The 20,177-nt window shown below is 39.6% G+C and overlaps 1 protein-coding gene and 2 pseudogenes across 1 annotated transcript in view; 1 reads left to right on the top strand and 2 right to left on the bottom strand.

Annotated features, from left to right (window-relative positions):
* sh2d3cb (SH2 domain containing 3Cb) overlaps window positions 1–20,177 on the top strand; it is a 58,424-nt gene that overhangs the window by 31,275 nt on the left and 6,972 nt on the right. Inside the window, exons 7-9 of the mRNA XM_085426386.1 lie at window positions 17,973–18,433; window positions 18,777–18,892; window positions 19,400–19,571. Of these exons, the coding sequence (XP_085282512.1) occupies window positions 17,973–18,433; window positions 18,777–18,892; window positions 19,400–19,571 (749 nt within the window). The remainder of the gene's footprint in view (window positions 1–17,972; window positions 18,434–18,776; window positions 18,893–19,399; window positions 19,572–20,177) is intronic.
* Window positions 1,549–3,231, bottom strand: LOC146657997 (UDP-glucuronosyltransferase 2B31 pseudogene; annotated as a pseudogene).
* LOC146657996 (UDP-glucuronosyltransferase 2A2 pseudogene) lies at window positions 13,265–15,015 on the bottom strand (annotated as a pseudogene).

The following is a 20,177-nucleotide window of genomic DNA, read 5'->3' as shown; positions in this document are numbered from 1 at the left end:
TTTCAAGGCTTGATCAACCTCCATTGCTGCAGAACAGCTTTAAATTGTTAACCATTTTAATGTTCCATGAAGTCTTCTTTAGTTTCAGTAACTAAAAACTTGTATTGATTCAGGTCAAATTAAATAATTTTAGGAAAAACCAATAAGCGTCTTTATTTTTTATTTGAAAGTGACCAAATATTTGTGTTCTTCAGGATGAGACCAATTTGAGCAAATTCGTGAGCCTTTGCGTTCTTCCAGTAAAGTAGTACAGTCCAATATATCACTTTACTCATATTCTGTTTGCATAGGGTTAATGTTAGGGTTGGGGTCATTGCCAGTGATGACTTAGACCTCAAAAAGTTAAAGAGTAAAAACAATAAGAACTTGACTTGTAAAGAAAACTCACACGATAAATCGGTGTCAGATGAAAAACTTTCATAAATCCTGAATATATGATTCAAGTAGTTAAATACGGAGCCTCACACGGGACATTGCAGAAAAAAAAATGAAGATGAACTTCTGTGAGATCTCGCAAAACTTTTGCGAGTACGGTGTTCCCCCCAGCTCTAGTGGGCCTCGACTTCCTGGTCAGCTTTGAGCTGGTGGGTAACAGATGTCTCCGAAAACATCGGCGCACTTTTGCAAATAATTGATGTCTTGATAAAAAGTCCAGATATTTGCCGCCATTGTTAGAAACTGGAATTGGCTGGGCCGTGTTATGAATTCTGGGATAGGTTGGGCCACGAAGGATACACCGACTCGGCCTTCAAATGCGACCTGTGAAGGATTGCAGCCTATTTTGCAAGATTTCACTGAAGTTCATCTTTATTTTTTTTTCCTCCAATGTCTCTTGTGGGGCTCTGTAGTTAAATGTAGTTAAGTTAAAAATAAATGTAACAATGGAGACATTGCTGTATATATATTTTTTAAATCAACAAAGTGATCAATAGTGTTCTATGGTAATATGTAATTCAGTGCACCAAAATAGTTGTATTAGATTTCAACTTACTTTATTTTCTATTCCAGCACCATTTGAAATAGAGTGGGAAAAATATACCGTACACAGTGAATTTCAGCTACTTGCACACTGTTTCTATATTACTGTCAATATGTTGGTCAGGTTACAGAAGTTTTTTTTATGCACATGAAAAATATCACCATCAAATTCTGTAATATTTCTACAACAATACATATAATAAAATATGTTCTATAGTTGAGCACTGCATGAGGCCAAAATCTTCTTATGTGCTCTTAATGAAGGTTTAAACATCATCACCATACGGGTGTAGGAAAATTTAATTATCTCCCTGTTTAACTGTTAGACAATTTTAGGAAATGTGGTGATTCTTAAAGTGTTTACAACAGCAAAATATTCTAAGTCACATGAATTTAAACCCGTAACTAATTTATTGATTTACTTGCCTCATTTTCTAACTTTTTACTGAAAAACACTGAAAATTATATACATTTTAAGTTTTTAAGATTGAAAAAAAACAACAACAAAAACACATCTGAAATGTGATTAAACCGAGTTTATTAGACAATTGTGAGATTTGCATTGCTGCGCTGAGCACACACTCAGGTTTGTTGCACTACCAGTACAAATTTATCTCTGTCCTTCTCCTGAATAGAGAACAGATGACAAGCATAAAAATCATCATTCCTTTTTGACTTTGTTTCTGTAAAACTTACACATCAGAAACCTGACTGCTGAAACAAAAATGGTAAATACTAGCAAAATAACTGCCAGCAGAAAGGCTGCCACATCGATTGAGTAGTACTGGATGCTGGACATCTTGTAAGACTCCGTCCTTAAGTGCGCCGCTCCTTTGTGCCGCATGACAAACTCGATCCAGAACATGGCTCGGTCCAGCGGTTTCATAGCCTGATCTCTTTGGATGCTGGACAGCTCCTTCATCTTCTCCCTGTAGGATGGTTGGTAGAGTACCTCCTTTAGCGCCTCCAAGAAGTTTTCTTTGTTCACTGTTGCAATATCAAGGACTTTGGCCACACCTCTTGCTTTCATCCTGAAGAAGTTATCAGCCTGGTCAAACATAAGTGGCAGGCCAATCAGGGGCACACCGTGGTAAACGGCCTCCTGTATCCCATTGGTGCCTCCATGGGCCACAAACACTCTGGTCTTGGGGTGACCCAGGAGGTCATTTTGGGGCAACCAGTCCAAGATTCGCGTGTTATTACCAAGAGTGGATGGTTTTTTGCCTTTGTGCCTCCAAATAACCTTCTGAGGAAGTTCTGCAAAAGCAGCAGCAATGTCTTCAGCGATGTCCTCTGGAAGTTCTTCTACCAGCGTCCCCAGTGTCATCACAATGACACCATGTTCACCTGAACTCTGCACAAAGTCCTCTAGCTCTTTAGACAGGGGCTTGGAGGGTTTGCACTGAAATCCTGACATGTAGACAACGTTTGGCATTGAGGGTCGAGGGAACTCAAAGGTGAAATCGTTTCTCATCAGCCAGATGTCTGCTGACTGAAACAGCTCCATGTAATGTACATCACTGCCAACATGACGATGGACAAATGGTTTGTAGTTTGGTTCTGTGACGTACCAAATTTGAAAACATGTGAAGAAAAAGTAGAGCATATTCTGGACACGCTGAATGAAAGTCATCTTGTCAGTCAGCTCTGTCCCTGGTATGGGGATGTAAGAGAGTGGGGAAGGTGCAATTGCTAGATGGCCTTCACCCTGAATAGTCCATCGGACATTAAAGACAAGTGGAAGACCCAAACGGTGAGCCATAAGAACACCTGTACCAATCGTAGGATCAGTCAGAACCAAATCATATTTGGCATCACGGAGGCTCTGCATCAGCTTGGTATCCTCAAACATTCCCTCCACCATCTCAAGCACTTTCTTATGCATTTCATAAAACTCTTTCACTAAATCATATTCCATTGATAAACGTGTCCAAAGAGAAGCACCTTGTCGACGCATGATTAGTGTTTTCATAACAAATCCCCCAAAATGCTCTTCATCAAATCCGGCCGAGGAATTTATAGTGATGGTCTTGTAGTGAGGGGACTCTGACTTGATGTACCAGGTGTCGTTTGGCCGCACCACTGTGACTTCATGACCTCTGGAGTGAAGCTCTGCGATGATGATATTCATGTTGATCCAGTGACTTCCATCCACAGGGAACACCAAGACTTTCCCTCCATTTACCAACAATGTAGAGCATAGCAGCACTGCAAGTGCCAGCAAGTTCGGATGGCACATCTCTGAAAGAGATTCTGACAAAAATGTCAAGATGTTAGATTATTTCTTAAGCAAATGGTTTGAGTTCAAGAGCTTGTATCACCCTAATAACTAATGACAGATATACCTGAGATAAAGTTTAAGTTGGGAAAATATGGACTGGCCAATATATAAATTTGGAGGTCAGATGTATTTGCCAGGTCTGCTTTGGTTTTGGCTTTTAAGATAAAAACTCAGATTTAAAGGTTAAGTTATAGATGTAGATTATTATCTTAAAGTCATGAGCCTCTTACTCACAGCAGTGAGTATCTCCTACTGTTGATCTCATTATTGATAAGTTAGTGACTTTGCCGCTAAATTTTCATACCTTTTTAACACCGTAGTCACAAAGAAACAGCAAAACAAGAAATAATTTCTGTATGACTAAACAATGATTCCAACAAAAAACGTGAAACTTTTCCTCTTGATTAGTTCATTTCAAACGTTACAATCAGCTAAACCTTTTTGTACTTGATTTGAATTCTAGAGTCAACATTTATATATGTAAACTTCGTTGATTCTTATGAATATTCATGTTAAACATTTAATCTTTTACTTTTTGTTTTTAAATATGACTTTGCTCATTATCTGCAGTAATGTTTTCTTTTAAGAGATAAGTTAAAGTTTGTGTTCCTTCAGTAAATAGAGGCTGACAAGAAGTTTGGGAGCTAGAGACGAGCATGTTGCACAGTAAAGGTGATTGTGGTGTGGAACCCCAGACTGTTAATATGATCTTAATTAAAGTGTAAATATGAGGAAAAAAGGCAGAATTCACTGTAACATTTGAAAAAAATAAATTAAATTTAAAAAAAAAAATAATGAAATGCAGGTGAATTTGAAAAACTAAAGTGAAACTCTAAACACTATGAGATTGTCCTACAAGTCTTCTTTGGTTTCAATAACTAAAAACTTGCATTGATTCAGGTCAATTTAAATAATGTAAGGAAACACCGATAAGCTTCTTTATTTCTTATTAGAAAGTGATGGAAAATTTCTGTTCTTCAGGATAAGACCAGTTTGAACAAATTCTTCAGCTTTCACGTTCTTCCAGTAAAGTGATACAGTCCAATACTTCACTTTACTCACGCAGCAAATAAGACGTTAGTGCTTCATGAAAGGTAATCACGTTAAACCTAACCCTTCATAGTTTTTCATATATCGTCAGTGAGAATGTTTAGTAGTTTTTCGTCTGATGATCAAAACCTTAGGAAACAGTTTTAAATAAATACTACTCGGGGTTGGGGGTCATTGCTGATGATGACTTCGACCTCAAAAGGTTTAAGAGTAAAAACAATAAGAACTTTTAAAATGTTTCATGTAACAAAATGGTAAAGCTGAAACTTGACAAAAATAGTGACTTCAATTATCCCTCAATGAAAAAAGAAAAATTGCATAATAAATAGGTGTCAGATGGAAAACTTTAATAAATCCTGAATATATGTTTTAACTAGTTAGAGAGATACTCCCTACAGCTTATGACAAAATTTGATCCGATTTGATTGATGGCCCTAATCATGACCTTTTGACCTCCCCCCCCGGAAGTGTGTAATTTGATCCCCTAAGCGTGACGAATTGCATCCGGAGAAGGGAGGGGGAACCCCCGGAAGCGCGGCACCTGTTGTTGGGAAAAAAAAGAAAAAAGTTTTTAGAGGGAGGAGAATAAAAGCAGAGAGGAGGAGCACAATTTCTAAGGCACAGACGCAAGATGGATTTCCTTCTGCAGCCCAGCAGCGCTCCTGTGTACTTGGACGGCGAAGAAATCTGCTCTCCCAAAGAAGGCTTTGAATATGACATATTCAAATACAGCATATTTACTATGGAAGGCCTCGATCCGGACCTTATGACCCTACCGGAAATACTCCGGAAGTGTCTAGTCATTTTCAGACCTGATGCGTCATGTTCCCTAAGCATGAGGGGAGGGGTATGGTTGCTGGGGGGAGATCAGAGAGGGTTCCTGAAGCACAGCGGTGACGCAGCAGTTGACTCTGTGCTGTATAGAGAGACAGAGCGGCAGTTAGTTTTCCACAAACTCATAGTTTGAATTCTGTTTCGATATTATGACAATTTTCTCTGTATTTCTTTTTTTTTTTTTACAATAGCGGATGTAATTTTACTTTCTTAAGCTGCACCGGCGTTTGTAATGGGAATAAAGAGTGACTTCCTGTAGAGAACCGTTTCTTTCAATAGTATTTTATTTTCCTATAATACAGACGCAGTAAAAAAGCCTTTAAGATACACCATAGCTTGTGATGAAAATAAGAACTTTCTATCCGCTTGTAACCTACAGGCTGCCTATGTGTAAAAATGAATAAATATCCCTTAGTGAATACTACTTTTCCCTTTGAGAGTCCTTTTTACAAGAGACTGAAAAACAAACCATAATAGCCGTGACAGGAGCTCTTGTTTCACACACACACACACACACACACACACACACACACACACACACACACACACACACACACACACACACACACACACACACACACACACCCCGCGGGTCAAGGAGGAATGAGACAGCAGATATCAGTTTTTTCTCAATGCTTATAACCTATAACGCGTCCTCCAAAAAATTATTATTATTATTAAAACATCTATATGAGGTAGCTTTTGCGCAGCCTGCTCCTTGGTAGAGTTTTTTTCTTCATTACTTTTACAATGGGTTTTCTCAATAGACAGAAAATGATGACGCTGAGGAGTCAACAGCCGATATTATCATTGCTTGTAACCCGGTAAATAATTTCGTACATCTCCCCATAAAATAAGCCTTAGTGGAAAAAAGCTCATATTAGGGGGCAGGGATAGCTCAGTAGGTAAAGTGGTCGCCCCATGATCGGAAGGTCGGCGGTTCGAATCCACTTAACGGCTACCCTGAGGTACCCCTGAGCAAGGTACCGTCCCTACACACTGCTCCCCGGGCGCCTGCTTAGTGGGCTGCCCACTGCTTCACTGAGTGAATGGGTCAAATGCAGAGAAAAACAAGTAATTTCCCCATGGGGATCAATAAAGTATCCATTATTATTATTATATTCGAATAAGTTTATTCCCCTCTGTGAGAAAGAGTTTTTTTCTCAGAGTCAACCATGAGGCGAGTTTTGTCAACAGGAGGCGAGCAAGAACAACTGTTGCCCATAAAGTAAAACAAATATCCGCCTCTAAGTCGTATTTTACCGTTGCAGAATGTGGAAAACAGACAGCCCTCACAGGAGGCACCCAGGGGCCCACCTCACACACCATAGTTAAAATATTTAAATTTCAACTAAATTTGTAGTAATGATCGGATTTCCTCACTTATCTACACCACACTCCTTGTCCTTGATTTCTTATCGTTTCTTATCGTTCCTCTGTCCCTTAATAGAAACCACATATATAGAAACTATCCTCCCTTTCAGTTGTCTTTTGCACTTCCATATCGCAAAGCAGTTACTGTAGGTTATTTTCTGCTTATGCATTAATGTAATTAATTAACTTATTTATCCTTAAGTAAGGTAATGACTTGAGTTCTAATGCTTTTTGTCTCTTGAGTTAGCTGTCAATGTGGGATTTTTTTCCCCTTTTGTTCAGTTAAAGCTGCCTTTCATTCTTCAACACAGCTTAAACTCTAATAGGTAAGCTTTCTTGTAATTTCTTAGTTCTGCAGGCTTCTTGAAAGACATCCGAGACTCTTCTTTGGATGCTGGCTGCCTTTTGTTTTGTTTTCTGTCAAGATGATCCCACACCGCTTCGATTATCTTGAGGTTCGAACCCTGGAGAGATCAATCCATGACTGATGCGTTGTTTCATCCAGGCATACTTTGACTACATTGGCAGTATGTTTGCGATCATTGTCGTACTGAAAAATGAAGTTGCTGCCAATCAGACACTACGTGGTATTACATGGTCGATCAAAATCTGGTGGAACTTTTCTACATTCATAATTTGATTAATTTGGATAAGAGCTCCAACAACACTGGCTGAAATCCAGCCTCAAAGCACGGTAGAGTATCCACGCTGTGTTAAAGACGGCTATAGACATTCACTGTTGTATCTCTCTTCGGACCTCTTCCATGCATATTTCAAATTTGGATTCATTACTCCATAAGACATATTACAGCTGATTTCTTTTTCCAGTCAATTTCTTGTGTAATTTGGCACACCTCAGCCTTATTTTTCTCTGTTCTCCTTCCTTAAGAATGGCTTATTAACAGCCACCCTTCCAACTCAGATAACTTTTGATGAGGTTTCATGAAATGTTTACAGCACTCGAGTTACTCGCCACGGCCATCCTAAATGCTAAGAACACTAAACTTTAATTCTAAATTACGTAATTAACGTTAACCAGAAAAAACAAGCCAAAGTCGAAATGTTGCTGAGCTGACCTGTGGTATGCTATGTCTTCTAAAGCACGTATAATGTAAACAGAACTGGTCTTTGCACAGAAGCCTGTGGAGCTTCATAATTAACCTCAGTGTGTGAAGAGGACTCTCCATTTAATAATAGCTGTAATAAAATGTTATGGCCAACGGTGTTAAACGCTGCACTTGTGTCTAGCAGGGAAGATTTCAACTTTTCAATATGAATGAAGGCTGAAAACTGATTAGATTAATGTCTGATGATCTTTTCTGTGCTTCTTCAAGTTTGTAACACCAAAAATATTAAAGGATGATGTAAGGTTCACAGGAAGAGTTTAATTAGACACACATTTACTATTTTCTTTATACTCTTTCTTTCTTGACATGTTTAATATGCTTACTATCAGAGGAGAACATGACCCTTGTGTAGTTTAAAAACTTTTTATTTAATCAAACTGTAATGTTGTTGAACTCTGACGGACGTGTCTTTTAATCTTGTCAACAAATCCTTAATCACCTAAATGTGCCATTTATCATCTAGTAAAATGTTCCCTCTGCTTCTGTTGCACATCTCCCCGGACACTCTCTGCTTCACCAGCCCTGTGCAGGTGGTCCAACCCCTGCCTGCCTCCTTAAACCGGGGTGTTTAAATCTCTTTACCTCTGTTGTGAACTTCACACAAAGTTTGTGGTAACAAAATCAAACTGACGAGGATCTTGTTTGAAAAAAAAAAAAAACCACACACACAGTCACGAGACAAAATAAAAACAGACTGCTCAAAGCAAAAGCAGAGCCCTCACAGCTGGTAGTACAAACACAGTGACAACATGCGTATCAGATACCCTCAGTGCCAAAAGCATAAATATGAAAAAGGTGGGATCACCAAGAATATCCTAAAAACGGCGTTGAGGTGGGTGTTACAGTGAAAAAACAAAAAGCAGCCAAATTTTCATCTGAAAATGTTGAATTTTTGTAAAAACAATGCTCTGTAGTTTGATACTGTCGTTACAGACAAAGCAGATGTTTAAAGCCTTCGGACGCTCATTTGAAATGCACTCATTCTCCTTATCAGCTGGAAACATTAAAGCCGTAAAATGACTTTTTCGAACGGATAAAAACTATTGAACAGCAGCAATGTTGAGCCTGTTCCAGAATTTGAATGTACATGTGTTGAAGGTGCGGGTCTTGTTGAATTATTAAACATACTTTCTTTAATTTTTCGAGCCACAAAAACAACAACTTTTAATTTCTTCTGCTTGAGTATCGGCCTCGGGTAGCTCTACTTATCATTGCTCAGTCAGTTGTCTGTTTGCGCTACTTTTTCAAGGAGCAGCGGATTATTGGTAAGGGTGACTTTATGTGTTTAGCTACTTAAGTGGAAGTACTGTGGATAGTTTTACCTTACATACATAGATCTACCAGTACAGCTTCTGAGGTAACTGTTTACAAAATGTTATAATCTATCCACAAGTTCTTTGCAATTTTACATTGATAAACATTATCCTTAACACATTTGGCCCACATAAAGTGCTATGGCCATCACACTGTCATTTATAATTGTTTAAATAACTCGTGTCTTAAGTCCTTCCATCAAACAGAAAATAAAAAAATAAAAAAAGTCGCATGGTTCACTTTATATTTCTAACATTTTGTGATATAAAGTCGTTCATAACAAACTGAAAGGCCGGGAGTTTAAAATGGAAACCGATGGAAGCAGAAGTAGAAGACTATAACGTCACAGAGCACACGGTGTCTATTATTGTGTAGACATTTATAAATAAGAGCTTAATGAAGATGCTTAATTTCTTAAGAAATAAACAGGTGGCGTGATCTTTATCAAAAGTGGATGTTGCATCTGTGGCTAAACCCCTGTACCCAAAAACTTTAAAAATCTACTGTGTGTGAGGCTGTGTAAGTAAAGCTTGCCCTTTACATTTTATTACAGCTATTATTAAATGGAGAGTCCTCTTCACACACTGAGGTTAATTATGAAGCTCCACAGGCTTCTGTGCAAAGACCAGTTCTGTTTACATTATACGTGCTTTAGAAGACATAGCATACCACAGGTCAGCTCAGCAACATTTCGACTTTGGCTTGTTTTTTCTGGTTAACGTTAATTACGTAATTTAGAATTAAAGTTTAGTGTTCTTAGCATTTAGGATGGCCGTGGCGAGTAACTCGAGTGCTGTAAACATTTCATGAAACCTCATCAAAAGTTATCTGAGTTGGAAGGGTGGCTGTTAATAAGCCATTCTTAAGGAAGGAGAACAGAGAAAAATAAGGCTGAGGTGTGCCAAATTACACAAGAAATTGACTGGAAAAAGAAATCAGCTGTAATATGTCTTATGGAGTAATGAATCCAAATTTGAAATATGCATGGAAGAGGTCCGAAGAGAGATACAACAGTGAATGTCTATAGCCGTCTTTAACACAGCGTGGATACTCTACCGTGCTTTGAGGCTGGATTTCAGCCAGTGTTGTTGGAGCTCTTATCCAAATTAATCAAATTATGAATGTAGAAAAGTTCCACCAGATTTTGATCGACCATGTAATACCACGTAGTGTCTGATTGGCTTCAACTTCATTTTTCAGTACGACAATGATCGCAAACATACTGCCAATGTAGTCAAAGTATGCCTGGATGAAACAACGCATCAGTCATGGATTGATCTCTCCAGGGTTCGAACCTCAAGATAATCGAAGCGGTGTGGGATCATCTTGACAGAAAACAAAACAAAAGGCAGCCAGCATCCAAAGAAGAGTCTCGGATGTCTTTCAAGAAGCCTGCAGAACTAAGAAATTACAAGAAAGCTTACCTATTAGAGTTTAAGCTGTGTTGAAGAATGAAAGGCAGCTTTAACTGAACAAAAGGGGAAAAAAATCCCACATTGACAGCTAACTCAAGAGACAAAAAGCATTAGAACTCAAGTCATTACCTTACTTAAGGATAAATAAGTTAATTAATTACATTAATGCATAAGCAGAAAATAACCTACAGTAACTGCTTTGCGATATGGAAGTGCAAAAGACAACTGAAAGGGAGGATAGTTTCTATATATGTGGTTTCTATTAAGGGACAGAGGAACGATAAGAAACGATAAGAAATCAAGGACAAGGAGTGTGGTGTAGATAAGTGAGGAAATCCGATCATTACTACAAATTTAGTTGAAATTTAAATATTTTAACTATGGTGTGTGAGGTGGGCCCCTGGGTGCCTCCTGTGAGGGCTGTCTGTTTTCCACATTCTGCAACGGTAAAATACGACTTAGAGGCGGATATTTGTTTTACTTTATGGGCAACAGTTGTTCTTGCTCGCCTCCTGTTGACAAAACTCGCCTCATGGTTGACTCTGAGAAAAAAAACTCTTTCTCACAGAGGGGAATAAACTTATTCGAATATAATAATAATAATAATGGATACTTTATTGATCCCCATGGGGAAATTACTTGTTTTTCTCTGCATTTGACCCATTCACTCAGTGAAGCAGTGGGCAGCCCACTAAGCAGGCGCCCGGGGAGCAGTGTGTAGGGACGGTACCTTGCTCAGGGGTACCTCAGGGTAGCCGTTAAGTGGATTCGAACCGCCGACCTTCCGATCATGGGGCGACCACTTTACCTACTGAGCTATCCCTGCCCCCTAATATGAGCTTTTTTCCACTAAGGCTTATTTTATGGGGAGATGTACGAAATTATTTACCGGGTTACAAGCAATGATAATATCGGCTGTTGACTCCTCAGCGTCATCATTTTCTGTCTATTGAGAAAACCCATTGTAAAAGTAATGAAGAAAAAAACTCTACCAAGGAGCAGGCTGCGCAAAAGCTACCTCATATAGATGTTTTAATAATAATAATAATTTTTTGGAGGACGCGTTATAGGTTATAAGCATTGAGAAAAAACTGATATCTGCTGTCTCATTCCTCCTTGACCCGCGGGGTGTGTGTGTGTGTGTGTGTGTGTGTGTGTGTGTGTGTGTGTGTGTGTGTGTGTGTGTGTGTGTGTGTGTGTGTGTGTGTGTGTGTGTGTGTGAAACAAGAGCTCCTGTCACGGCTATTATGGTTTGTTTTTCAGTCTCTTGTAAAAAGGACTCTCAAAGGGAAAAGTAGTATTCACTAAGGGATATTTATTCATTTTTACACATAGGCAGCCTGTAGGTTACAAGCGGATAGAAAGTTCTTATTTTCATCACAAGCTATGGTGTATCTTAAAGGCTTTTTTACTGCGTCTGTATTATAGGAAAATAAAATACTATTGAAAGAAACGGTTCTCTACAGGAAGTCACTCTTTATTCCCATTACAAACGCCGGTGCAGCTTAAGAAAGTAAAATTACATCCGCTATTGTAAAAAAAAAAAAAAGAAATACAGAGAAAATTGTCATAATATCGAAACAGAATTCAAACTATGAGTTTGTGGAAAACTAACTGCCGCTCTGTCTCTCTATACAGCACAGAGTCAACTGCTGCGTCACCGCTGTGCTTCAGGAACCCTCTCTGATCTCCCCCCAGCAACCATACCCCTCCCCTCATGCTTAGGGAACATGACGCATCAGGTCTGAAAATGACTAGACACTTCCGGAGTATTTCCGGTAGGGTCATAAGGTCCGGATCGAGGCCTTCCATAGTAAATATGCTGTATTTGAATATGTCATATTCAAAGCCTTCTTTGGGAGAGCAGATTTCTTCGCCGTCCAAGTACACAGGAGCGCTGCTGGGCTGCAGAAGGAAATCCATCTTGCGTCTGTGCCTTAGAAATTGTGCTCCTCCTCTCTGCTTTTATTCTCCTCCCTCTAAAAACTTTTTTCTTTTTTTTCCCAACAACAGGTGCCGCGCTTCCGGGGGTTCCCCCTCCCTTCTCCGGATGCAATTCGTCACGCTTAGGGGATCAAATTACACACTTCCGGGGGGGGAGGGGGGAGGTCAAAAGGTCATGATTAGGGCCATCAATCAAATCGGATCAAATTTTGTCATAAGCTGTAGGGAGTATCTCTCTAACTAGTTAAAACATATATTCAGGATTTATTAAAGTTTTCCATCTGACACCTATTTATTATGCAATTAGTAGTCATGTTATTAAATTTAACAATGAAGACATTTCTGTATTTATTTTTTGTTAAAACAGCAAAGTGATGAATAGTGATCCATAGTTAAATGTAATAAAGTGCGTGTATCAAGTTGTATCAGATTTCAAATTACTTTATTTTGTATTCCAACAACGTTTAAAATAGAGTGGGAAAATATACAGTACATAGTGAACGTCAGCTACTTGCACACTGGTTCTATATTACTGTGAATAAGTTGGTCAGGATACATAAGTTTTAGTAATAAATTTAAAAAATATCACCATAAAATTCTGTGAAATTTCTACAAAAATACATATAAAAAATATATATTCTATTGTTGAGCACTGCATGAGGCCAAACTCTTCTTATGTGCTCTTAATAAAGGATTAGGCATCATCACCATACTACAGTCAGAAACATTTAATTGTGTCCCTGTTTAACGGTTAGACAATTGTAGGAAATGTGGTGATTCTTAAAGTGTTTAAACAGCAGACTATTCCAAATCAAATGAATATAAACCCATAACTGATTCATTGATTTGCTTGCTTCATTTACTAACTTTTCCCTGAACAACACTGAAAATAATTTCTATTTTAAGTTTTTAAGATACTGACAAATAAGCAAAAATACATCTGAAATATGGCTAGACCGAGGTCATTAGAAAATGTGAGGTTTGTATAGCTGAATTGAGCTGCACACACACTCAGGTTTGTTACACTACCAGTACAAATTTATCTCCGTCCTTCTTCTGAATAGAGAACAGACGACAAGCATACAAATTTTGCAACACAATCATCATTCCTTTTTGACTTTATTTCTGTAAAATAACTTACGCAATAGAAACCTGACTGCTGATATAAAAATGGTAAATACTAGCAGAATAACTGTCAGCAGAAAGGCTGCCACATCGATCGAGTAGTACTGGATGCTGGACATCTTGTAAGACTCCGTCCTTAAGTGCGCCGCTCCTTTGTGCCGCATGACAAACTCGATCCAGAACATGGCTCGGTCCAGCGGTTTCATAGGCTGATCTCTTTGGATGCTTGACAGCTCCTTCATCTTCTCCCTGTAGGATGGTTGGTAGAGTACCTCCTTTAGCGCCTCCAAGAAGTTTTCTTTGTTCACTGTTGCAATATCAAGGACTTTGGCCACACCTCTTGCTTTCATCCTGAAGAAGTTATCAGCCTGGTCAAACACAAGTGGCAGGCCAACCAGGGGCACACCGTGGTAAACGGCCTCCTGTATCCCATTGGTGCCTCCATGGGCCACAAACACTCTGGTCTTGGGGTGACCCAGGAGGTCATTTTGGGGTAACCAGTCCAAGATTCGCGTGTTATTACCAAGGGTGGATGGTCTTTTGCCTTTGTGCCTCCAAATCACCTTCTGAGGAAGTTCTGCAAAAGCAGCAGCAATGTCTTCAGCGATGTCCTCTGGAAGTTTTTCCACCACAGACCCCAGTGTCATCACAATGACACCATGTTCACCTGAGCTCTGCACAAAGTCCTCTAGCTCTTTAGGCAGGGGCTTGGAGGGTTTGCACTGAAATCCTGACATGTAGACAACATTTGGCATTGTGGGTCGAGGGAACTCAAAGGTGAAATCGTTTCTCATCAACCAGATGTCTGCTGACTGAAACAGCTCCATGTAATGTACATCACTGCCAAAATGACGATGGACAAATGGTTTGTAGTTTGGTTCTGTCATATACCAATTTTGTAAAGTTAAGAAGAAAAAGTAGAGCATATTCTGGACACGCTGAATGAAAGTCATCTTGTCAGTCAGCTCTGTCCCTGGTATGGGAATGTAAGAGAGTGGGGAAGGTGCAATTGCAAAATGGCCTTCACCCTGAATAGTCCATCGGACATTAAAGACAAGTGGAAGACCCAAACGATGAGCCATAAGAACACCTGTACCAATTGCAGGATCAGTCAGAACCAAATCATATTTGGCATCACGGAGGCTCTGCATCAGCTTGGTATCCTCAAACATTCCCTCCACCATCTCAAGCACTTTGACATGCATTTGATACAACTGTTTCACTAAGTCATGCTCCATTGATAATCGAGTCCACAGTGAAGCACCTTGGCGACGCATGATTAGTGTTTCCATTACAAATGCCTCAAAGTGCTCTTTGTTAAAACCATTCGAGAACTTTATAGTGATGGTCTTGTAGTGAGGGGACTCTGACTTGATGTACCGGGTGTCGTTTGGCCGCACCACTGTGACTTCATGACCTCTGGAGTGAAGCTCTGCGATGATGATATTCATGTTGATCCAGTGACTTCCACCCACAGGGAACACCAAGACTTTCCCTCCATTTACCAACAATGTAGAGCATAGCAGCACTGCAAGTGCCAGCAAGCTTGGATGGCACATCTCTGAAAGAGATTCTGACAGAGATGTCAAGATGTTAAATCTCTCCTTCTGTTTAGTAAGGGCCTTGAGTTTAAGGGTTTCTATGAACTTAAAAACAAAGAAAAATTATTAAAAAAATTCCTTCCTGCATACACACTGGAAGATATTGGCAGTGATGTAGTGACTCCAGATCAAGAAATGACAATGGATTTCTGCAACCTGCAATGATGACAACCAAAAAGTTATGAATGTTTAAGAACACATTAGATGCTATCTAGTGATTCTTATTAAACATAAGAATGACAGTCAAATCCAAGAGGCCAATTTATTTTCCTGATTAGAAGTCGGGATGTATTTAAAAAGCTAACTTCTGAGCCTTGTAATTTCACTTTGGGAATGTGGCATTGTAAAATACTTTGGTATTTTATAATGTACATCATTAGTGATCTAGATTACTAATCTGAGTAAATAACATAACTCAGTCATTTCAGTTTATGTTTGACAGCAAAGGTTGCCATATAGCTAAAACCACCCTGATTCACACCACCACCAGTCTTTCTACAAAAGATTTCCAGTAGTTTTTCACTAAGCTGAGGCACCCCACTTTAATACTTGCATAGCTTCCAGATTTTCTGCAGCTCACTGGTTCAACTGCAGTGTGGAAATTCCTGCCTCTAAATCTCAGGAGGTTTAAAAGCAGGCAACAAAGCTGTTTGCTGTTTTTTGTTCCCTGTTTCACAGCTGCCAGCATTAGTGGGTATGAAATTATAAAGCAATTATAAAGCAACAATTATAAATATTGTAAAAGCTGCCATTGTTTAATGTTAAATGTTAAATGGACTGTATTTGTATAGCGCTTTACTTGGTCTCTAAGGACCCCAAAGCACTTTACACTACATTCAGTCATCCACCCACACATTCACACACTGGTGATGGCAGCTACATTGTAGCCACAGCTGCCCTTGGGCGCACTGACAGAGGCGAGGCTGCCGGACACTGGCGCCACCGGGCCCTCTGACCACCACCAGTCAAAAGACCTTTTGTGCTTGCAAGACTTAACATTTTTTCCTTAGTTCCGAATTTAAAATAATCAAAACAAAACTTTATAAGAAAAATCTTTCTGTTTTGCATCAAAAAAAGTAACTCCATGTTCTCTCTGTATTTAATTTGAGAAAGTCTGAACTTGTGTGACCTTTGAAGCTTCCTTCTTTTTTTCGAAAGAAAACAATTTTCCAAGCTGAAATGTATCCGATTCCAAAACAATTCATTCTTTTTCTTGCTTTTGTTCCTTGTGATCAGAACAAACTATGACTGTGAAGGAGGATGGTTTATATAGTGAGATTCCTCCATGCAATCATAAAGCTCAGCCTTGTTATTGTTGAGAGGAGACATCTGGGAAATATTCTGTTCCTCTGTGAGAATCCATATGCTACTACTTAGCTGGTCGGTCATGCATATTTCAGAACAGAACTCGCAGCGTAACTACACAAAGAAATGCTCTAAAACAGCATTAAAGGTATTTGGGGTTTACATTAAAATGCCATTTTATCTTCTAAAACTCTTGCTGATCTTGGGTTTTTGATCTAAGTACTTACCTAGAGCGTCCCTGTAAAAAGATCTCACGTTTCAACCAGAGCCTGTTGTTTGTGTGTCCAGCCTGCTTCACCGGTCTCTGAGTGAATGACTGCCATCGGGCTCTGACGAGCAAAACACCTCTGACCGCATTGGCTCTAAGGTAGCAGGAGTAAGGTTCAGAGCCTTTTGTAGTTTTCAGCAGCAAGGTTGGTTGTATAAGAGAAAACTGGATCAAATGTTGTGAACTCTGATCTATAGATGTAGTAGATAATACTGTTGCTACAGGTTACTATAGACAAAGACAAGTGTATCTGAAATGAATGAATGGATTTGGGTGAAGACATTTGAGGATAAAATAGAAGTAATTGAAAAATTGAAGGCAACATAGAAATAAACTGTTGTAATTGAGTGTGATGTAAGTAGAAGGTTATTGGCGTGCATTAATCAAACAGTGTGTTCAAATAGTGAGTTCATCTACATGAACTTCATTACCTCGCCCTCTGACTTAAAAAAGTGAACGTGTTGTTTCACAAGACAAATAAATTGCACATTAAAGCAAATAGCAGGCCATGAGCTAATGATCAGGAAAAAAAACATTAACAAGAAAAAATTCCCAAGTAAAGCTGCAATAGAGTTCGAAAGAGTTAATGCAAGTCTTCAAAAGATACATTATACTGTAGGTGTGTCCTATTAATTGACTAATTAATTAAATGATTCACATGATTCTACTGGATGTCCTCACACGGTAGATTAATTGCAGTCAGAGACAACAATTAAAGATAAAAAGGAATCTACATTTCTGTTTATTAAAAAACAAATTGAGCAGCGCCGCTTGATATTAACTGACATGACTGAGTGAAGTCAAAGAAACCAAGACGGTGAATAAACTAAATGACATGAAAGTAAAGATCCAAATCGGGGAGAGAAATATCATGGCACCAGTAAACTCAGTCTAGACAATAATGAAGGCAGAAATAAACTGACAGAAAGGAAGTGAAAATGCAGAAAGCAAAAAAGAAATTATCCTTCAAAATAAAGCAGGAACTAAACTGGAAAAGGGAAACACCAAGACACAGACTAAGGTGAAAATAAGAGGCGCACAAATATGAAAGTTTACCATTAATTAACTATGAGTCAACCCAAAAGCCATGATGGTATAATATTCCTCTCTGCCTTAGAGCCCTAAATTAATTGTTCAAAACTATTAACCACAGTGATCAGCTATACTGATGATATTTCTATCAGTATATTTCATTGTCATGGGTTCATTAGTCTATAATAATCATCCACAAAGAATGTGCCACTTCCTCTTATTATGTATCTCAAGTAGTGTCCGAAATGTATATATTTATTCTGCTTTATTCGGATAAATATTTGTAAACATCTTTTTCCTAATTTTCCCTCCCTTCTTCTTCAGCCCCCACATCCAGAACTCCATCCAGCAGCCGGACTCCCACTGTGACTCCGTCCCTGCCGAGGCGCTCGGACACCGTCCAACCTCTGCCCTCTCCCAGCAGCACTCTACAGAGACAGCATCTTGACAGACCCCAACCTCACCACACCCAGGTCTCTCCCTCCTCTCATGCAGACGGGAGCTGCTACACAGAGCTGTACCCTGGTCCTCAGAGCTATGTGGAGAGGCTGCAGGCAGAAGAGGGGTCAGCGGGAGTCGACCCACTGAGGGCCGAGGATGGGAATGTGTACTTTTCACCTGTGGTGGAGACGGTCTCCTGTTTCAAACCCAGCAGGTACCAGTCACCACTGATGGGAAAAGAGAATAAGCCTCTAGAAGTGGGCGTCCTGCGGAGGGTGAAGGAGCTTCTGGTGGAGGTCGATCCCAGGACAATGGCCAAACACATCACCAAGGCTGACTGCATGGTACTGTTTATAGCTGCTCTAATCAATATTTGTAAAGTAATAGGGACTTTTTTAAGGATGGACTGCAGCTCTGCAGAAAGGTTTAGGGATTTCTTTATTTTAGTCTGAACGCAGTGGCAACTATGCTGAAGGAAATCTAGGGCTAGCTATGCGTTAGTGATAACAGGTAAACTATGGGGTATTTGTTTGAATGCAAATTCTAAACCATTTCTAAATCAAAGTGTTATTGATGTGTGAAAACATGCAGATGTTTCAGGAGATTTTAAAGTGTATTTTCCTGCTCATCCTGTTTCCGCTAACTGAAATCTAATGCAGCAGTTCTTACATCTGTGTGTGTTCCTAGGTGGCCAGAATTCTGGAGGTCACGCCAGAGGTGCAAAGAATGATGGGCGTTACCTCCGGGATGGAGCTGCTCACGCTGCCACATGGACAACAGTTAAGACTAGACCTGCTGGAGAGGTGAATACTGTTCAACCAGTTCAGCTGTTCATTAGCGTGATAGAACGGTGTATATCTGACATGAGCCTTATTAGACTTTTGTCCACCAAGTTGGTTTTTAGTTATCTGCAAATTTATCTACTATCAAATGTTTTTACAAACTGGAACCATAAACTATAATGCTGCTAATTAAGTTAGTAGACTAGACTAGAGAGACCAACCTGGCTTTGTTACCAGGCTATAAGACTTTCTGCTGTTAAGTGGGGCATTTATACACAGGAGTGTCACAACAGCAATGACATGGTGTGTTATTCCTAATTTATTCATAGTAATTTATAATTCTTTCCATCTTTTTTTTAGCCTTCTTTTAACTACGTGATTTATTTAGTCATATGTCTGCTTTCCCTTTCAATGTTGTCTCCCTATTCCTGCTGTTGGAAATCTTGTTCTGACTTTAAGGACCTCTTTAAGCAAAGTGTGATCACTGTGTGGGCTGACATGACCTGATATAACATAACATTCCTGCAGGTTTCAAACCATGTCGATTATGTTGGCTGTGCACGTGTTGGGCTGCACGGGGATGACTGAAGAACGAGCCTGCCTGCTTCACAAAATCATCCAAATCGCTGCTGAGCTCAAGAGCACAATGGGCAATATGTTTGGCTTCGCTGCAGTCATGAGAGCCTTGGAGCTTCCGCAGGTAAACATGCACTGCACGGAGCTTTGGTTATTTGTGTTCATGGAGATAGGGGAAGCACGCAGGAAACAGCCGGAAGAGCAAGGGATGTGTAACAAAGGTTGCCCGGGGTAAAGTTAAACCAGGGTATAGGTAAGAGATTAACAAATATTGACTTAATGGAACAGCGTAACCCCTTGCCTACTGTGTATACTGATAAGGGCGCAATCATGGCTCAAAGAGTTGGCAGTTCGTCTTGTAACCGGAAGGTTGCCGGTTCAATTCAATTCAATTTTATTTATATAGCGCCAAATCACAACAAAAGTCGCCTCAAGGCGCTTCATAGGTACAGAGAAAAACCCAACAATCATATGACCCCCTATGAGCAAGCACTTTGGCGACAGTGGGAAGGAAAAACTCCCTTTTAACAGGAAGAAACCTCCGGCAGAACCAGGCTCAGGGAGGGGCGGGGCCATCTGCTGCGACCGGTTGGGGTGAGAGAAGGAAGACAGGATAAAGACATGCTGTAGAAGAGAGACAGAGATTAATAACAGATATGATTCAATGCAGAGAGGTCTATTAATACATAGTGAGTGAGAAAGGTGACTGGAAAGGAAAAACTCAATGCAT

Source organism: Rhamphochromis longiceps, linkage group LG12 (genome assembly GCF_057381845.1).
Source record: "Rhamphochromis longiceps isolate RC_006_pf linkage group LG12, R_longiceps_female_GT1.1, whole genome shotgun sequence".
Lineage (NCBI taxonomy): Eukaryota > Metazoa > Chordata > Actinopteri > Cichliformes > Cichlidae > Rhamphochromis > Rhamphochromis longiceps.
Note: the sequence above shows the minus strand (reverse complement) of the source record. Positions and strands in the feature narration are given on the sequence as shown.